Source organism: Anomalospiza imberbis, chromosome 8 (assembly GCF_031753505.1).
Source record: "Anomalospiza imberbis isolate Cuckoo-Finch-1a 21T00152 chromosome 8, ASM3175350v1, whole genome shotgun sequence".
Classification (NCBI taxonomy): domain Eukaryota; kingdom Metazoa; phylum Chordata; class Aves; order Passeriformes; family Viduidae; genus Anomalospiza; species Anomalospiza imberbis.
The window spans coordinates 3,234,747-3,250,731 of NC_089688.1; the positions used below are offsets into that span (position 1 = coordinate 3,234,747).

Consider the following 15,985-nt stretch of genomic DNA (forward strand, 5'->3'; position numbering starts at 1 on the left):
GGGTGTGTGTGTGACACAGGGCTGTGTGTGTGACACAGGGCTGTGTGACACAGGGCTGTGTGACACAGGTGTGTGTGACACAGGGGTGTGTGTGACACAGGGCTGTGTGACACAGGGGTGTGTGTGACACAGGGCTGTGTGACACAGGGCTGTGTGACACAGGGGTGTGTGTGACACAGGGGTGTGTGTGTGACACAGGGGTGTGTGTGTGACACAGGGCTGTGTGACACAGGGGTGTGTGTGACACAGGGGTGTGTGACAAAGGACTGTGTGACACAGGGGTGTGTGTGTGACACAGGGCTGTGTGACACGGGTGTGTGTGACACAGGGCTGTGTGACACGGGTCTGTGTGACACAGGGCTGTGTGACACGGGTGTGTGTGACACAGGGCTGTGTGACACAGGGCTGTGTGACACAGGACTGTTTGACACAGGGCTGTGTGACACAGGACTGTGTGACACAGGGGTGGGTGTGTGACACAGGGCTGTGTGACACAGGGCTGTGTGACACGGGTGTGTGTGACACAGGACTGTGTGACACAGGGGTGTGTGTGTGACACAGGGCTGTGTGACACAGGGCTGTGTGACACGGGTGTGTTTGTGACACAGGGGTGTGTGTGACACAGGGCTGTGTGACACAGGGGTGTGTGACACAGGGGTGTGTGTGTGACACAGGGCTGTGTGTGACACAGGGCTGTGTGACACAGGGGTGTGTGTGTGACACAGGGGTGTGTGTGACACAGGGCTGTGTGACACGGGTCTGTGTGACACAGGGCTGTGTGTGACACGGGTCTGTGTGACACAGGGGTGTGTGTGTGACACAGGGGTGTGTGACACAGGGGTGTGTGTGACACAGGTGTGTGTGACACGGGTGTGTGTGTGACACAGGGCTGTGTGTGTGACACAGGGGTGTGTGACACAGGACTGTGTGACACAGGGGTGTGTGTGACACAGGGCTGTGTGACACGGGTGTGTGTGACACAGGGGTGTGTGTGACACAGGGCTGTGTGACACAGGGCTGTGTGACACGGGTGTGTGTGACACAGGGGTGTGTGTGTGAAACAGGGGTGTGTGACACAGGGGTGTGTGTGTGACACAGAGCTGTGTGACACAGGGGTGTGTGTGTGACACAGGGGTGTGTGTGTAACACAGGGCTGTGTGACACAGGGGTGTGTGTGACACAGGGGTGGGTGTGTGACACAGGGCTGTGTGACACAGGGCTGTGTGACACAGGGCTGTGTGACACGGGTGTGTGTGACACAGGGCTGTGTGTGTGACACAGGGCTGTGTGACACAGGGCTGTGTGTGACACAGGGCTGTGTGACACAGGACTGTGTGACACAGGGGTGTGTGTGACACAGGGGTGGGTGTGTGACACAGGACTGTGTGACACAGGGCTGTGTGACACAGGACTGTGTGACACAGGGGTGGGTGTGTGACACAGGGCTGTGTGACACAGGGCTGTGTGACACGGGTGTGTGTGACACAGGGCTGTGTGACACGGGTGTGTGTGACACAGGGGTGTGTGTGTGAAACAGGGGTGTGTGACACAGGGCTGTGTGTGTGACACAGGGCTGTGTGACACAGGGCTGTGTGTGACACAGGGCTGTGTGACACAGGACTGTGTGACACAGGGGTGTGTGTGACACAGGGGTGGGTGTGTGACACAGGACTGTGTGACACAGGGCTGTGTGACACAGGACTGTGTGACACAGGGGTGGGTGTGTGACACAGGGCTGTGTGACACAGGGCTGTGTGACACGGGTGTGTGTGACACAGGGGTGTGTGACACGGGTGTGTGTGACACACAGGTGTGTGATAGAGGTTTATGTGACACAGGAGGGTGTGACACAGGTGTTTGAGACACGGGTGTGTGTAACAGAAGGGTGTCTGTGTGTGTAGGTGTGTGTGACATGGGAGTGTGTGACATGGGGTGTATGTGTGTATATGTGTGTGCACCAGGCAGGCATCCATGTACAGGTGTGTTTGTGTGTACAGGTGTGCCCATACAGGTGTGTGCCCAGCTCAGGTGTGTCTGCACAGAGGTGTTAATCCAGGTGTGTGCCCAGCTCAGGTGTGTCTGTACAGAGCTGTTAATCCAGGTGTGTGCCCAGCACAGGTGTGTTTGTACAGAGGTGTTAATCCAGGTGTGTGCCCAGCTCAGGTGTGTCTTTACAGAGGTGTTAATCCAGGTGTGTGCCCAGCACAGGTGTGTTTGTACAGAGGTGTTAATCCAGGTGTGTGCCCAGCACAGGTGTGTCTGTACAGAGGTATTAATCCAGGTGTGTGCCCAGCTCAGGTGTGTCTGTACAGAGGTGTTAATCCAGGTGTGTGCCCAGCTCAGGTGTGTCTGTACAGAGGTGTTAATCCAGGTGTGTGCCCAGCTCAGGTGTGTCTGTACAGAGGTGTTAATCCAGGTGTGTGCCCAGCTCAGGTGTGTCTGTACAGAGGTGTTAATCCAGGTGTGTGCCCAGCACAGGTGTGTCTGTACAGAGGTGTTAATCCAGGTGTGTGCCCAGCTCAGGTGTGTCTGTACAGAGGTGTTAATCCAGGTGTGTGCCCAGCTCAGGTGTGTCTGTACAGAGGTGTTAATCCAGGTGTGTGCCCAGCTCAGGTGTGTCTGTACAGAGGTGTTAATCCAGGTGTGTGCCCAGCACAGGTGTGTCTGTACAGAGGTGTTAATCCAGGTGTGTGCCCAGCTCAGGTGTGTCTGTACAGAGGTGTTAATCCAGGTGTGTGCCCAGCTCAGGTGTGTCTGTACAGAGGTGTTAATCCAGGTGTGTGCCCAGCTCAGGTGTGTCTGTACAGAGGTGTTAATCCAGGTGTGTGCCCAGCTCAGGTGTGTCTGTACAGAGGTGTTAATCCAGGTGTGTGCCCAGCTCAGGTGTGTCTGTACAGAGGTGTTAATCCAGGTGTGTGCCCAGCTCAGGTGTGTCTGTACAGAGGTGTTAATCCAGGTGTGTGCCCAGCTCAGGTGTGTCTGTACAGAGGTGTTAATCCAGGTGTGTGCCCAGCACAGGTGTGTCTGTACAGAGGTGTTAATCCAGGTGTGTGCCCAGCACAGGTGTGTCTGTACAGAGGTGTTAATCCAGGTGTGTGCCCAGCACAGGTGTGTCTGTACAGAGGTGTTAATCCAGGTGTGTGCCCAGCACAGGTGTGTCTGTACAGAGGTGTTAATCCAGGTGTGTGCCCAGCTCAGGTGTGTCTGTACAGAGGTGTTAATCCAGGTGTGTGCCCAGCTCAGGTGTGTCTGTGCAGAGGTGTTAATCCAGGTGTGTGCCCAGCTCAGGTGTGTCTGCACAGAGGTGTTAATCCAGGTGTGTGCCCAGCACAGGTGTGTCTGTACAGAGGTGTTAATCCAGGTGTGTGCCCAGCTCAGGTGTGTCTGCACAGAGGTGTTAATCCAGGTGTGTGCCCAGCTCAGGTGTGTCTGCACAGAGGTGTTAATCCAGGTGTGTGCCCAGCTCAGGTGTGTCTGTACAGAGGTGTTAATCCAGGTGTGTGCCCAGCTCAGGTGTGTCTGTACAGAGGTGTTAATCCAGGTGTGTGCCCAGCTCAGGTGTGTCTGCACAGAGGTGTTAATCCAGGTGTGTGCCCAGCTCAGGTGTGTCTGCACAGAGGTGTTAATCCAGGTGTGTGCCCAGCTCAGGTGTGTCTGTACAGAGGTGTTAATCCAGGTGTGTGCCCAGCACAGGTGTGTCTGTACAGAGGTGTTAATCCAGGTGTGTGCCCAGCTCAGGTGTGTCTGTACAGAGGTGTTAATCCAGGTGTGTGCCCAGCTCAGGTGTGTCTGTACAGAGGTGTTAATCCAGGTGTGTGCCCAGCACAGGTGTGTCTGTACAGAGGTGTTAATCCAGGTGTGTGCCCAGCACAGGTGTGTCTGTACAGAGGTGTTAATCCAGGTGTGTGCCCAGCACAGGTGTGTCTGTACAGAGGTGTTAATCCAGGTGTGTGCCCAGCACAGGTGTGTCTGTACAGAGGTGTTAATCCAGGTGTGTGCCCAGCACAGGTGTGTCTGTACAGAGGTGTTAATCCAGGTGTGTGCCCAGCTCAGGTGTGCCTGTACAGAGGTGTTAATCCAGGTGTGTGCCCAGCACAGGTGTGTCTGTACAGAGATGTGTGCCCAGCTCAGGTGTGTCTGTACAGAGGTGTTAATCCAGGTGTGTGCCCAGCACAGGTGTGTCTGTACAGAGGTGTTAATCCAGGTGTGTGCCCAGCTCAGGTGTGCCTGTACAGAGGTGTTAATCCAGGTGTGTGCCCAGCTCAGGTGTGTCTGTACAGAGGTGTTAATCCAGGTGTGTGCCCAGCACAGGTGTGTCCGTACAGAGGTGTTAATCCAGGTGTGTGCCCAGCACAGGTGTGTCCGTACAGAGGTGTTAATCCAGGTGTGTGCCCAGCTCAGGTGTGCCCGTGGGTTCCCGCGCGCGCGCACACAGCTGCGGGCAGTGGGCGTGGCCTTCACCGCCCCGCCCAGGCGCTGCGCGGAGGCCCCGCCCACAGCGGGGAGTGTCCCTTGGGGCGTGTCTGTGGGCGTGTCCGGGGCGTGTCTGTGGGCGTGTCCGTGGGCGTGTCCGTGGGCGTGTCCGTGGGCGTGTCCGTGGGCGTGTCCGGGGCGTGCCGGTGCCGGTGCCGGTGCCGGTGTCCGGGGCGGGCGGCGGCCATGGCGCGGGTGCTGGTGGTGGGCGCGGGGCTGACGGGCGCGGCGGGCGCGGCGCTGCTGCGCGGGGCCCCGCGGGGACAGGTGTCCGTCTGGGACAAGGCGCGGGGCGCAGGTGGGTCCGGCGGGGGCGGGGGCAGCGATCCCGGGCCTGGGCCTGGCGTGTGGCGAGTGTCGCGTGTGGTGCGGTGCGGTGCGGTGCGGTGCGTGGCGTGTCGCGGCGGTCTCTGACCGGCTGTCGCGCAGGGGGCCGCATGAGCACGACCCGCGCCGACCGCGGCAGCGCCGACCTGGGCGCGCAGTTCGTCACCTGCGAGCCGGAGCTGGCGGGGCCGCGGCTCAGGTGAGACCCGCCCCCAGCGCTTCGGTCCGCCCTCACCCCGCGGGGCCGGGAGGGTTCGGTGGGCCGGCGGGGGGACACGGAGGGAGCCCACCGGTGGGGTCCTCGCGCGGGTGCCGTGCTTTAACCCCTGCAACACCCAAACCCCCGCAGCCGCTCGCTCGCTGCCCCGCCAGCGGAACGGGGGAGCGGAGCGGTGAAAGCTGGGAATCGCGGGGGTTGGGATGAAAGGAGCAGGGGGTAGCTCACCTGTGCTGTGGGGAAGGGAGCAGAGGAGTAAAATGCAAAATTTGCGTGGAGAGCAGCGAGAGGGCCGGTGCGCTTCAGGCACCCGGAATGTTCCTGCACTCCGCAGTGGCGGTGCAGTTCGTGCTGGTGCCCAGAGCTTTAGGGAGCCGCTGTGGATCCCCCTGCCTCCGGGTCAAGCCGCTGATAGCTCCCTCACAGGTAGCAGGCCAGGCCCAAGGCACTAGCAATGCAGTTTGTTCTTTTATTGCTGCATTTGTGCATCGCCTGCCTTCAAGTGCAGCCTCAAGTTAAAATTTCGAAAGTTAGGCTGGTCTTAACTTTGTGGGAAACAGAGCGAGTTTTCACGTGTATTTCCGTGTATTCAGCTGTATTTCCTGTGTATTTCTTCCTTTCTAGCTTCTACGAGGAGCTTGTCACTCACGGCATCCTGAAGCCACTGACTGCTCCCGTGGAAGGAATGGTGGTGAGAGAAGGCTCCCGCAATTACGTGGCACCCCAGGGCATCTCCTCGGTTGTCAAGTACTATTTAGAGCAGTCAGGTAATGCCTTTGTGAAGGGTAAGGTTTTAATGGCTGTGTTTTTGGCGGTGCCTTTGAATGGTCTTTCGAATTTAAATCCCCGATGAGGATGTTTAGGGTTCCTTGTTGGTGTATGTGTGTCTGGAAGTGCCTGGGGGGATAAACGTGTCTGTGAGCTGTGTGAATTTCCAAGTCTATTTGTATTTATACAAATAGAACCTCTGCTGTGTAACTGGGGGCAGGGGGGTGAGCTACACCCTGTGTTTTGGAGAAAGGATGTGAGCATGCTGGCTGGACAGTCCTTTGGGAAATGAGTTTAAACTTTCTAACTACTGCCTGAGGTGTCATGCGGCACAACCACTGTACAGTTCAGTGAGTAATTTAACCCTGTTTAGAAAAGTTTGAGCCGTGAGAGCAGTCAAGCTTTGGTCCTTCAGTGCAATTGTTTTCATTTTTCTTTTTGATCAGCTGATTTTTTAGAGCCTGATCTTGTAAATAATTCGCCATATTCCTGCCCTCTGGCAGTGGGAAGCCATTGCCCCTTGTCCTGACATTCCATCCCTTGTAAATAACTCTCTTTCTCTGCATTTTCCCTGTGCAGTTCCCTGCTACATGTATTTAGCTGCTGCTTTTTCCTCGCAGGTGCAGACGTGTCCTATGAGCAACACGTAACTCGCATCTCCCTGCGGGATGGGAGGTGGGAAGTCTCCAGGAAAGCTGGGCCGCCGGAACAGTTTGATGTGGTAATTCTCACCATGCCTGTCCCACAGATCCTCCAGCTGCAAGGTGACATTGTGAACAGTAAGTTCGGGCCTCAAGATCGCAGGTGTCGAATTTAAAATGGCATTTGAGCATCTTGTGATGCAAAAAATGTCACTCAGCAGTCTGAGCTGCTTAATTATTCCATCAGGACAGGCTGGAAAATGATAAGAGGTGGGTAATTTCAAGGCCATACATGTGGGGTGTGACCAGTGACACCTTGACAGCATAAAATATCTGAATGGATGAGTCAGTTTTGAATCTGATCTTTAATTTTTTTTTTGCTGACTTCTAAATCAGACCTTGTCTCTGTGCAGCTTGCAAATAGTTACTGAATTGGACAAGTTGTCTTGAGCATTTCTGTAAAGAGAAGGATTTTCATTACAACCTCTGCTTTTAAGATTTGTGCCTTAGTAGGTAAATATTCTGTAAGAACAGGACTTCTCTGCTAGTTGCTGTTTTATGAGGCCTCCCATTTACCCTGGAAAATAATGGTGGGTCTGGCCCATCCTGTCCTTACTGTGGTAGTCTGGTTATTAGTGAAAGAAATAAAAATAAAACATTAAATAGCATAGAAAATGAAAAATAAAAAATAGAAGAGAAGAAAAGTAGAGGGAGTCTTTTTTTTTAGAGCCTTCCCGAGGTTCTGCTAATCTGCATCTCAAGGCTTTCCCCAGCTGGCACTGATGCCTTTGCAAATTGTTTTTCTTGGGGTAATTAAATCCTTTCTTGTCCAGAAAGCAGGCAGCTCCCCTTCAGAAGGTGTAATTGAGGTGAACAGCTCATTTCACTTGCTCTTGGGAGAGCTGGAGCTGTCAGATGCTTCCCACAGCATCCTCTCTTCATATTCTGTGTAAGTGCAGGATTGACTTTTATCTGAGGGAATCCAGCAAGTTTTGTCTTCTCCTCCCCTTCCTCCTGTTTCTGTTCCCCTCTCTGCCTGCTCCCTGGGGGAGACCAGCTTCCAGATGTCCATCCAGCTGTTAATTCTGCATCTCAGGCTGCAGGACTGACTCCCCCTGCCCCAGAGCTCCTTGGCACTGGAGCCATGGGCATCTTTACTCCTAAGCCTTACTCTAGGCTAAGAACTAAGGGGAAGAGCAGATGAGGAGGGTGTTTCAGAGCCTGAGCAGGGTGCAGTTTCAGCTCTGTTCTGCCTTACAGAGGCTCGGGTGCATCACTGTGTGTCCAGATCTCAGCGTTGTTTTGGTTGCGTGTCAGGGGGCAGAGAAGGGAGCTTTCCCTGGATTCACCCCACTTGGGATTTAAGCTGCAGTTTCCTGACAGCTGCTGAAAGGAATGGGCGTTCTCTCCCCTCCACAGAGACGCTTTTTAGTCATTTGTACGCTCTGGTCTCCCAAATCCAGGGGCAGAAATGCGATTCGAGCAGGAGCCATGTTTGTGCACTGCCGGTAGCGATTCCAGCTGCTCCTGGAAGGGGAGGTTCCTGCTGCCTGTTGGGAGCTTCCCTCTGGCTGTCACTGCGGGTGACAGGGCTCCTATTGCTGCCCTGGGATGGAACAGGAGATGTGCAGAGCTGGAGGAAGGGGAGGGCTTCCTCCTGTGTGGCCAGCAAAGGGTCACGTGTGGCCACCCCGCCAGGGCGGGCGAGCAGCTTTAAAGGGAAGGGGACAGGATTTGGGAATATTCCCTGCTGGTCTGGAAGGCCCTTATTGTGTAGAAGAAGGACTCTGGAGCTAAATGAAAAATGTGCCTGGGCAGTGTTAATCCCAGTGGCTGTTGTGGTTTGAGGTGAGGGGTGTTCAAGGAGCGAGTTCTGGCTGTTCCTGCTGCTCCGGTGTCACATCCCTGCTTTGGCTTCTTCAGCAGGGCATTTATGGGTTTCTGCCACATCCCCTGTGGTCTCCTGCGGGGATCGGTGGTGTCCAGGACGGTTGAAGATAGAGATCTCTGAAGTCGGGTTGATATATGCTGTTTATTAGAAAGGGCGTGGGTGCAAGGGCCCTGCTTGGAGCTGCCAGGCGCAACTCGTGGCAGGCCCAGGGGGAGAGGGAGAGAGAAGGATGGGGAAGCGGGACAAAGGAGCCAGGGCAAGGAGCAGGGACCAAGAGAGAGGGGGGGAGAACAGGAACCAAGAGAGAGGGGGGAGAACAGGAACCAAGAGAGAGGGGGGAGAACAGGAACCAAGAGAGCGTCCGGTCCCTCGGGCACACCTTATCAGGGGGCTTCAAGGTGGGCTGGAACAGGACTTGGGCCAGTGGGGTCCCAGATACCTGATACTTCAGGGGAGGGCCACAGGTGTGGGATGAACCTTACATTGGGGGTGAGACAGAGCATTCCATTTGACCCTTGGACCTATCTGCAGGTAAAGGGCATTGTTTAATCAGAAAGGGGGATTGCTTTCAACCTGGCTATACTATTGTTTTCCAGTTATTCAGTAGTCAAGGTTTGTTATTTCAAATCTAGTTCTCATCTCAGTGTCTGTATTTTCCAAATCTTTTGCCAGGCAATCATATTTATAAGGTTTTCCTATTTCATCTTCCCCAACAGTCTCCCTTCTCTTGCCCCATCTGAGGCTGCTCCCTTTTTGGGGCAGTTTTGCCAGGGGCTGAAGTGCTTGGCTGGGGACCTGTGCCATGACCCTCTTGGGTTTTTTTGGTTCCCAGTTGGAAGCCAGATGAGTTTTTAGATGGGTTGTGGTGAGGTAGTGCTGGCATTAATGTGTGGATAAAGGCTGCAGAAGAGGAGAAGGCGCAAAGGGGAGCAGCTGGGTGGGGTAGGGGATGCTTTGATCCATTAGTGAGGGATGGAATTAGCCTTTGACATTTGTGTGTAAGCGACCTTGACTTGGGGAGTTAAATGACTTGCCAGAGGTGGGAATTTACCCCTCTGGAATTCACCATTTTCCTGTTTGAGGGAGGAGGTATTTTGCCCTCCACGTGTTTTTTGAAAACAATTTTCACTTATTTACATGATAATTCAGAAAATTAATATTTTGGAACAACCTCTCAAATTCCACATTCAGTGACAAAGTTGCTGTTTTAATACTTAAGCTCAGCAGACTAAACTAGACTGGATAGTTTTTGTGTCCTTTAACCTCTTAGATGAGCCTGAACATGATGTCATTGTGGAACCGTGTGCATTTAGGAGGAGACAGAATTAAGTGGCCTTTGGCAACCTAAAATTACCATTTTGTATGGGCTGTGTGAGAAATGAATGTTCCAGATTTACTTCTCTTGTGAGAGAAAAGCCAAGTCTTAGATTAATGGACAAGCTAGTGTGTAAAAATGCTTAATTGTAAAAAAAAAGATGTAAAATAAATAATGTAAAAAACAGTGTGTGTATACAGATATATAATTCACCTTAATTTTCAGCCTTTATTCATTCTTTCTACAATTATCACACCCAAATAGATGCTAGTTATCCAGCTGTGTATTTAGTTGCATATTTAGTCGAATATTTAGCAGCAGCAGAGCCAGAATTACTTCCAGCATGACTTCCAGTAGCTGCTGGATAAAGGGTTAACTCCTTGCAACTTGTTTGGAACAACAATAGGTGGCAGCAATCAAATGATGTTTGGGACATTCAGCTTGAATAACTAAATTGAATTCACTGCACTGATTTGGGCTTTATGTATTCTGGTAGTAAATATTGGGGTTGTGCAGAAGATAAAAGGGAAATGAATAAATGTTCCTGAGGCTTGTTATGTCAGTTCAAGGAAAGGAATAAATTTATTTAAAAGTAGGATCTTGGCAAATGAAAGGATAAGATTTTGCGAATTTTCATTGTCCAACAGTATTTCAAAGGTGCTGGACTGTTACACAGGCTGCTGATGTTAGAAAAATCCTAGATTTATAGCCCCGATTCCATGTGATCACTGAGCAATGTAGTTCTTTCTGTGCCTTTTCAGATCAGTTGGAGAAGCCTTCTTATCAGTTCTGGTTTTTAGTTTAAGGCAGTTGGCAACATGGCAATTTATGGTTGTGGTGGTTTGCAGTAGTTTTTTTTTTTTTTTTTTTTTTTTAATTTGTGTGTTCAGAATGTTTTCATTATGTTGCTTTCCTTGGAATTTCAAATTACAGTTCTGCATGTTTAAGCTGCTAATAAAACAGGATGGCTTGGCTTTTGTTTCTAGCCTGACCTATTTTTTTTTTCCCATCTGTGTGAATGTCCCACATGTTTTAAATAATACAAGCTGATGAGAAGATACAAGTGAAATAGGGCTGTATTTACGTGGGAGGGCTTTATAATGTGAGTTAGGAAAGCACAACTCTGATAATTTTTCACGAGTCACAAGTCTTTGCTGAGTGAATGTGTTTATTTTTGGATAGCACGACGATAAATTCGGAATTCTGTGGTTCCAGTTCCAAGCAATCTAAGCAGGGCTTATCCAGCTTGGAGCTCTCATTACCTAACAGATCTGAAATGTCCAGTGTAAACATGTACACTGATTTGTTAGTTGCTTATCAGGGAGCTGAGGCCGCAATGTGGAAATATTTGGGCTTTTTTGGAAACATATTTGGAGGAGTTCTTGGTGGTGCTCCTTTTACAAGCTGTCCCTCATGTGGCTGGAGAGCCCCCCAGTGCTGCCTGAGGCTGTGGCAGGGGAAGGGTCCGTGGTGAATTTGGGTGATGCCCTGGCATGGCAGTGTCAAAGACATTGTTGGGGTTGTGGCAGGACGTGGAGCATCCATCCCTGTGCAGGAAACCCTGCTGCCCTGCTGGGTTTTTGTGGCAGGATTCACCCCTGGGCACTCGGGGTGAGCTGCTCCCCTCTTGGATGCCGGGCCAGGCTGCCAGTCCCTGTGTCCCACTGCTGCTGCCAGCTCTGCCCCAAACCTTGCCCAGCAGCGTTTTGGACCATCCTCAGAGGAGATCTCACCAGTCCAGCAGGGAGATGGAGATTTCTGCCATGCAATCCTGAGTGGTTTGGGTTGGAAGGACCTTAAAGGCCACTGTGCCACCCCCTGCCATGGGCAGGGACAACATCCACCCTCCCAGGCTGCTCCAAGCCCTGTCCAGCCTGGCCTTGGGCACTGCCAGGGATCCAGGGGCAGCCACAGCTGCTCTGGACACCCTGTGCCAGGGCCTGCCCACCCTCCCAGGGAACAATTCCTTCCCAACATCCCATCCGTCCCTACTTTCTTCCAGTTTGAAGCCATTCCCCCTTGTCCAGGCCCTTGTAACGAGTCTCCATCTTTTTTGATGGCTCCTCCAAGCACTGGGAGGCCACAATTAGGTCACCCCAAAGCTTCTCCTCTCCAGGTGAGCAATCCCAGCTGTCCCAGCAGAGCTGCTGCACCCCTCAGATCATCTCCATGGCCCTCCTTTCGGGAGGTCGTTTTGCTTTGGTTTTGGGAGGTTGCTTTTGTTTTTGTCGAGGATTTGGATTTGCTCTTGGGATGGTCTGACAGGCAGGAGGGAGGCAGGAAGGGGAAGGTGGCACTGCACATCTGGGGAGCAGGGGAGTGTCTGAGGAGGAGCAGCTGCCACCAGAACCCAGAATCTCTGTCAGCCTCCAAAGCAGGGCAGAGCTCCTCCGCGCTCACTGCCGGCTGCAGCTCGGTGTAGCCTCTCTGAGGGAGCACTTCTAAAAATAAAGGCTGCCTGAGCTGGAATTGCACATCAGGAGGGAAAAAAAATCAAAGTAGGCCGTGTGTATTCTTCAGTGTGTGTTTGGCTTGGTCTGTTTTTTAGGTGGTTTATTTTTTTTAATATCTACAGTGCCTATAATGGGCTTATTCTGCAGTTATTGAGCACACTGGAAACCTGTCAAACAGGCCGATGGCAGCGACCCTCTCCATCTGGGAAGTGTGGGGATTAAACCCCATGTGTGTGAGCACGAGAGGAGGCCTGGAAAGGAGAGTGAAATCCAGTCTGTATTAGATAAAGGGCTACTTTGCATTTTGGTGTTGTCAGCTGAGGCTGCCTGCCTTGGGTGGAGAGCTGAAACTCTTATTTGACAGATGTCAGGGTAAAACAGAAGGAAAACAAACCAGATGCCATTTGCTGGAAGAGCAAAATACGCAGCTTCTTGTCTTCAGGCTTGGTTCCCCCTCCAGGGCTGCCCAGCCTTTGGCCAGACCAGGGTGCCAGCTCTTAAAAAGCCACCCTGCAGTGGAGGTGAGTCCTGCTCTGTCACAGCATCACCTTTCCGCGCCTGGAGACGTGGCAAAAGCATTTCCTGCAGCAGTCCCTGCTCTGCTCCTGCCCCACCTCCAGCTGCAGCAGCACAGCTGTCTGTGGGACCACAGACACGCTCCCCCCGCCCTTTCTCCCCCCAAAAAAGGGTGGGGGAGTTATTTTTAGCAGGCTCAGTGGTGTGATCCTCAGTTCACCATGTGGCCCACAGACTTGCTGGCACATCCTGCTCTTCCAGCAAGGGCAGGGGAGCAGCTCAGGGGCTGGGAGAGTGGTTGAGCCCTCTGAATGCTGGTGATTCTGTGGTTTGAGTCCTAAGCTCAGGTTTCCTGTGCAGTCCCAGGAGGGATTTCAGAGCACCTGCACATTAAACTGGCAGCAGATTGTGCGGATTTAGCTGAGCTGGTTCGGGAAAAAAAGTTATTTCTGACGTGTAAGGCAGCGCTGCTTTTGTGTGCTGACACTTTCAAGTCTGCCTGACGTGGCTGTTTGTAATTCCTTAAACCTGGACATGCTTCTCTTGCTGCCACTGCAGCCTGGGCTGGTTTGGCAGGGTCCTTCAGCACCAGGGCACTTGGTCACAGACTTTATCTGATGCTTTTTTAGCTCTTTTGTGTCATTCCAGTACCCAAAATAGAGAACGGGACCGCAGACACATCGGATCAGCTGAACGTGCACAAAGATCAGCCGTGTGCACAAAGTGGGATTTTATTTTCTGGATAATAAAGGTGATGGTATTTGAACACAGGACATACTTGGAACAGAACAAATAAATGCTCTGAAGTTTGTTTATCCCAACAATAAACACAGATACCTCTCGGTTTTTCCCAGTCTTTGGTTCTCTCCAGGGGTTACTTTCAGATGGAGAAATCTTTCCAAAGCTGCTTTTTGCCATGAGCCTAAAGGGGGGTGGGGGGAGAGGAAGTTCCTTGCCAAAAAAATGAGACCAAACTGAGCAATTCTGAAACTTCTCTATTTGTGTCTTGTGGGACATGTGTTTAATGAGCTGCTGGTTTCTGTGTTGTAGGAGGCTGGGATGTGCTAAAAGATCTTATTCTTCAGAAGGTCCAGTTAGGGCATTTTTACCAGCCTTGAATTTTCAGATCCTGAACCTAAAATGGTTTTGATGGTTGGTCTTGGGTAACAATGACAATGTTGTGTGTCACCTCTCCCTTTGAGTAATTTTTTTTTTTTGTTTGTTTGATGTTTTTCTCTCAGGTTTTTTTTTTTTTCCTTTGGAAAAATGAGTTTGGGAAAGCTTTCTCTCCTTTCCTGTTACCAAACCTTCTGGGCATGCTTGAGAGAGAGAAATGTGCAAAGGTGACCACAGGCTGATGTGGACTTTACAGCCTTCTTTTTGATGTGAAATCTGCCACTCAAACTATGTTTTTTTTAGAGCTGAAAACCCTTGAAAAGTCCGCTGCAGGTTTGCAAGCAGTCTTTACATTTAATTGCTTGCTTTGGGATTTATTTATTTTTTAGTGTTGCAATCGAGTAGGCAGACAAAAGCCTTCACTGGACAATGTTTTTTAAATGTATTCTCATAGCTTAGGCAGTGCCTCTGGACTGGATGGGGTTTTGTGGATTTCTAGAGGATTTTTTAATAGTTGCTGGCCACTCCCATCACTGTAATTGAGACCATTCTTTACAAAGATTATCTTTACCTCCCACCGACACGTCTGTGAACTCTTCAGTTATTTTTGCGGTCCACATCTGGATTAGAGCAGGGAGAAAAAACTACTAATTTTAAACCTAATGAGGTTTTGGCTCCACTGAGTCAAACCTAAATTTTGCATGGAGCCTGCTGTCAGCTTTCCACACTCGTAATTTCCAGGAATGTTGGTGTGCTCTTGGATAAAAGAAGCCTTAGGAATAACTCACCCTCAGACACCTTTTGTAGAAATCAAAAATGATTTCCTGAGCCATCAGGTGAGATGTTACAGATGGTTTTGGATTTACCTGTGCTGCCTTGGAAGCCTGAGTTTACTACTGACTGCCTTGCTGTTCCTTAGGGGTTTAATTCCCTCCTCTACCCACCTTGTCAGAGATGCTCAAAGCACTGTAACTGTTTAAAAAAAGAGAAACCACCATCTCTGTTCAAGGGCTGGTGTAATTTAGGAAATGGGATAGGCTGGGTGAGGAATGAAGGTGTGATTGGTCACCTTTATTGACTCAGCTGATGAAGCACCTCCTGTTGTAGCAATGGACTCTCCTGCCACAAATTATTTAAAGTTTAAAGAACCTGCTGCCTTACTGAAATGGATTAAAGCTGTCTCTTCACTTGATTTATTCCACAGAACAAGGGACATGCAGATCAGGCTTTCCAGAGTCAGTCCTGATGCACCAGGAGCCTCCAGTTCTATTCCCAAAGTCATTCTTTAAAAATACAGCTCTGCCAAGAGGTGGCTGAGTGGTGAGACTCTGCAAAGGCAAAGAGGATGGGTGTGCACCTCTCCAAAAAGAAGGATTTACTGCTCCCTTCCCACTGGATTTATACTTTAGGGAGAGCGGGCTGGATGCCTATGGAAATCCAGGAAAATAAATTGTATTCAGTGAACTGTGTGCAGGCAGCAAGTGGTTTCAGTGTCTCACAGGCTGTTGAGTGACTGCAGAACAACAAGGTGGTGGCTGGGCTTGGAAAGCACAAAAGAAATAGATTTGCTCTCTGTTTCCATGTCCATTGCTCTCTGGCACAGTAGGAGATGTGTTTAGGATCACCGATGAGAAACCTTTCCATATATTCTGATTTGAGCCATGCTGCTTGCAAAACCAGCACTCACATTTTCTGATGGGAATTATGCTCAAAACCAACTTAAAAGCAGGGAAAAAATACTGACTTTGAAATGACCACTTGCTTTCAAGTGGCTGAACTACAGCTAGGATTTGTGCCCAGCTCCATGGAAAAGAGGCATCATTTTCCCTAAGACAGAATTTAGCAAAAGCTTACTTTTCTAGTTGGAAGAAAACGCTGCATAATTCTTACTGAAACCAGGAAATTTGCCTCAAAATTGGGGCTTATGTGCAGACTGTCACAGAATTGTTTGGGAGGGACCTTAAAGCTCCTCTCATTCCATGGGCAGGGACATCTTCCTTTATCCCGGGTTTCTCCAAGCCCTGCCCAGCCTGGTTTCAATTGTAAGAATTAAATACTGGCATTTCTTCTTGTTCCCTTTTTGTAAGATACTGTAAAGTTATTTGCAGACATTTTGTAAGGCATCAGATAGTAAATGACACCTTTAGAGGTCAGTGTAAGTCTGTTTGGCTCGTGCTGGTGCTGCAGGATCCTGGCCCCGTTGGCATCTGCACGCTTGGAAGGAGGTGAAGAATTATATTAATGTTAACATATTTTTTCCTATTTTAT

At 50.8% G+C, this 15,985-nt stretch overlaps 1 protein-coding gene and 2 long non-coding RNA genes across 5 annotated transcripts in view; all 3 read left to right on the forward strand.

Annotated features, from left to right (window-relative positions):
* Positions 1-4,616: 4,616 nt before the first annotated feature.
* The window catches only part of RNLS (renalase, FAD dependent amine oxidase), a 55,924-nt gene continuing 44,555 nt past the window's right edge, over positions 4,617-15,985 (forward strand). For 2 of the 3 annotated variants that reach the window (XM_068197003.1, XM_068197004.1), the window contains exons 1-4: positions 4,617-4,771; positions 4,903-4,999; positions 5,642-5,784; positions 6,406-6,564. In XM_068197003.1, coding sequence (XP_068053104.1) covers positions 4,660-4,771; positions 4,903-4,999; positions 5,642-5,784; positions 6,406-6,564 — 511 coding nt within the window. In that variant the 5' untranslated portion in view covers positions 4,617-4,659. The remainder of the gene's footprint in view (positions 4,772-4,902; positions 5,000-5,641; positions 5,785-6,405; positions 6,565-15,985) is intronic. The other variant, XM_068197002.1, reaches the window with a different exon arrangement.
* LOC137477797 (uncharacterized) lies at positions 6,571-15,186 on the forward strand. Its single transcript, XR_011001186.1, has 2 exons — positions 6,571-6,696; positions 14,922-15,186. It is a non-coding gene; the product is annotated as an uncharacterized lncRNA (long non-coding RNA).
* On the forward strand, positions 9,826-10,606 carry LOC137478540 (uncharacterized). Its single transcript, XR_011001626.1, has 2 exons — positions 9,826-9,922; positions 9,959-10,606. It is a non-coding gene; the product is annotated as an uncharacterized lncRNA (long non-coding RNA).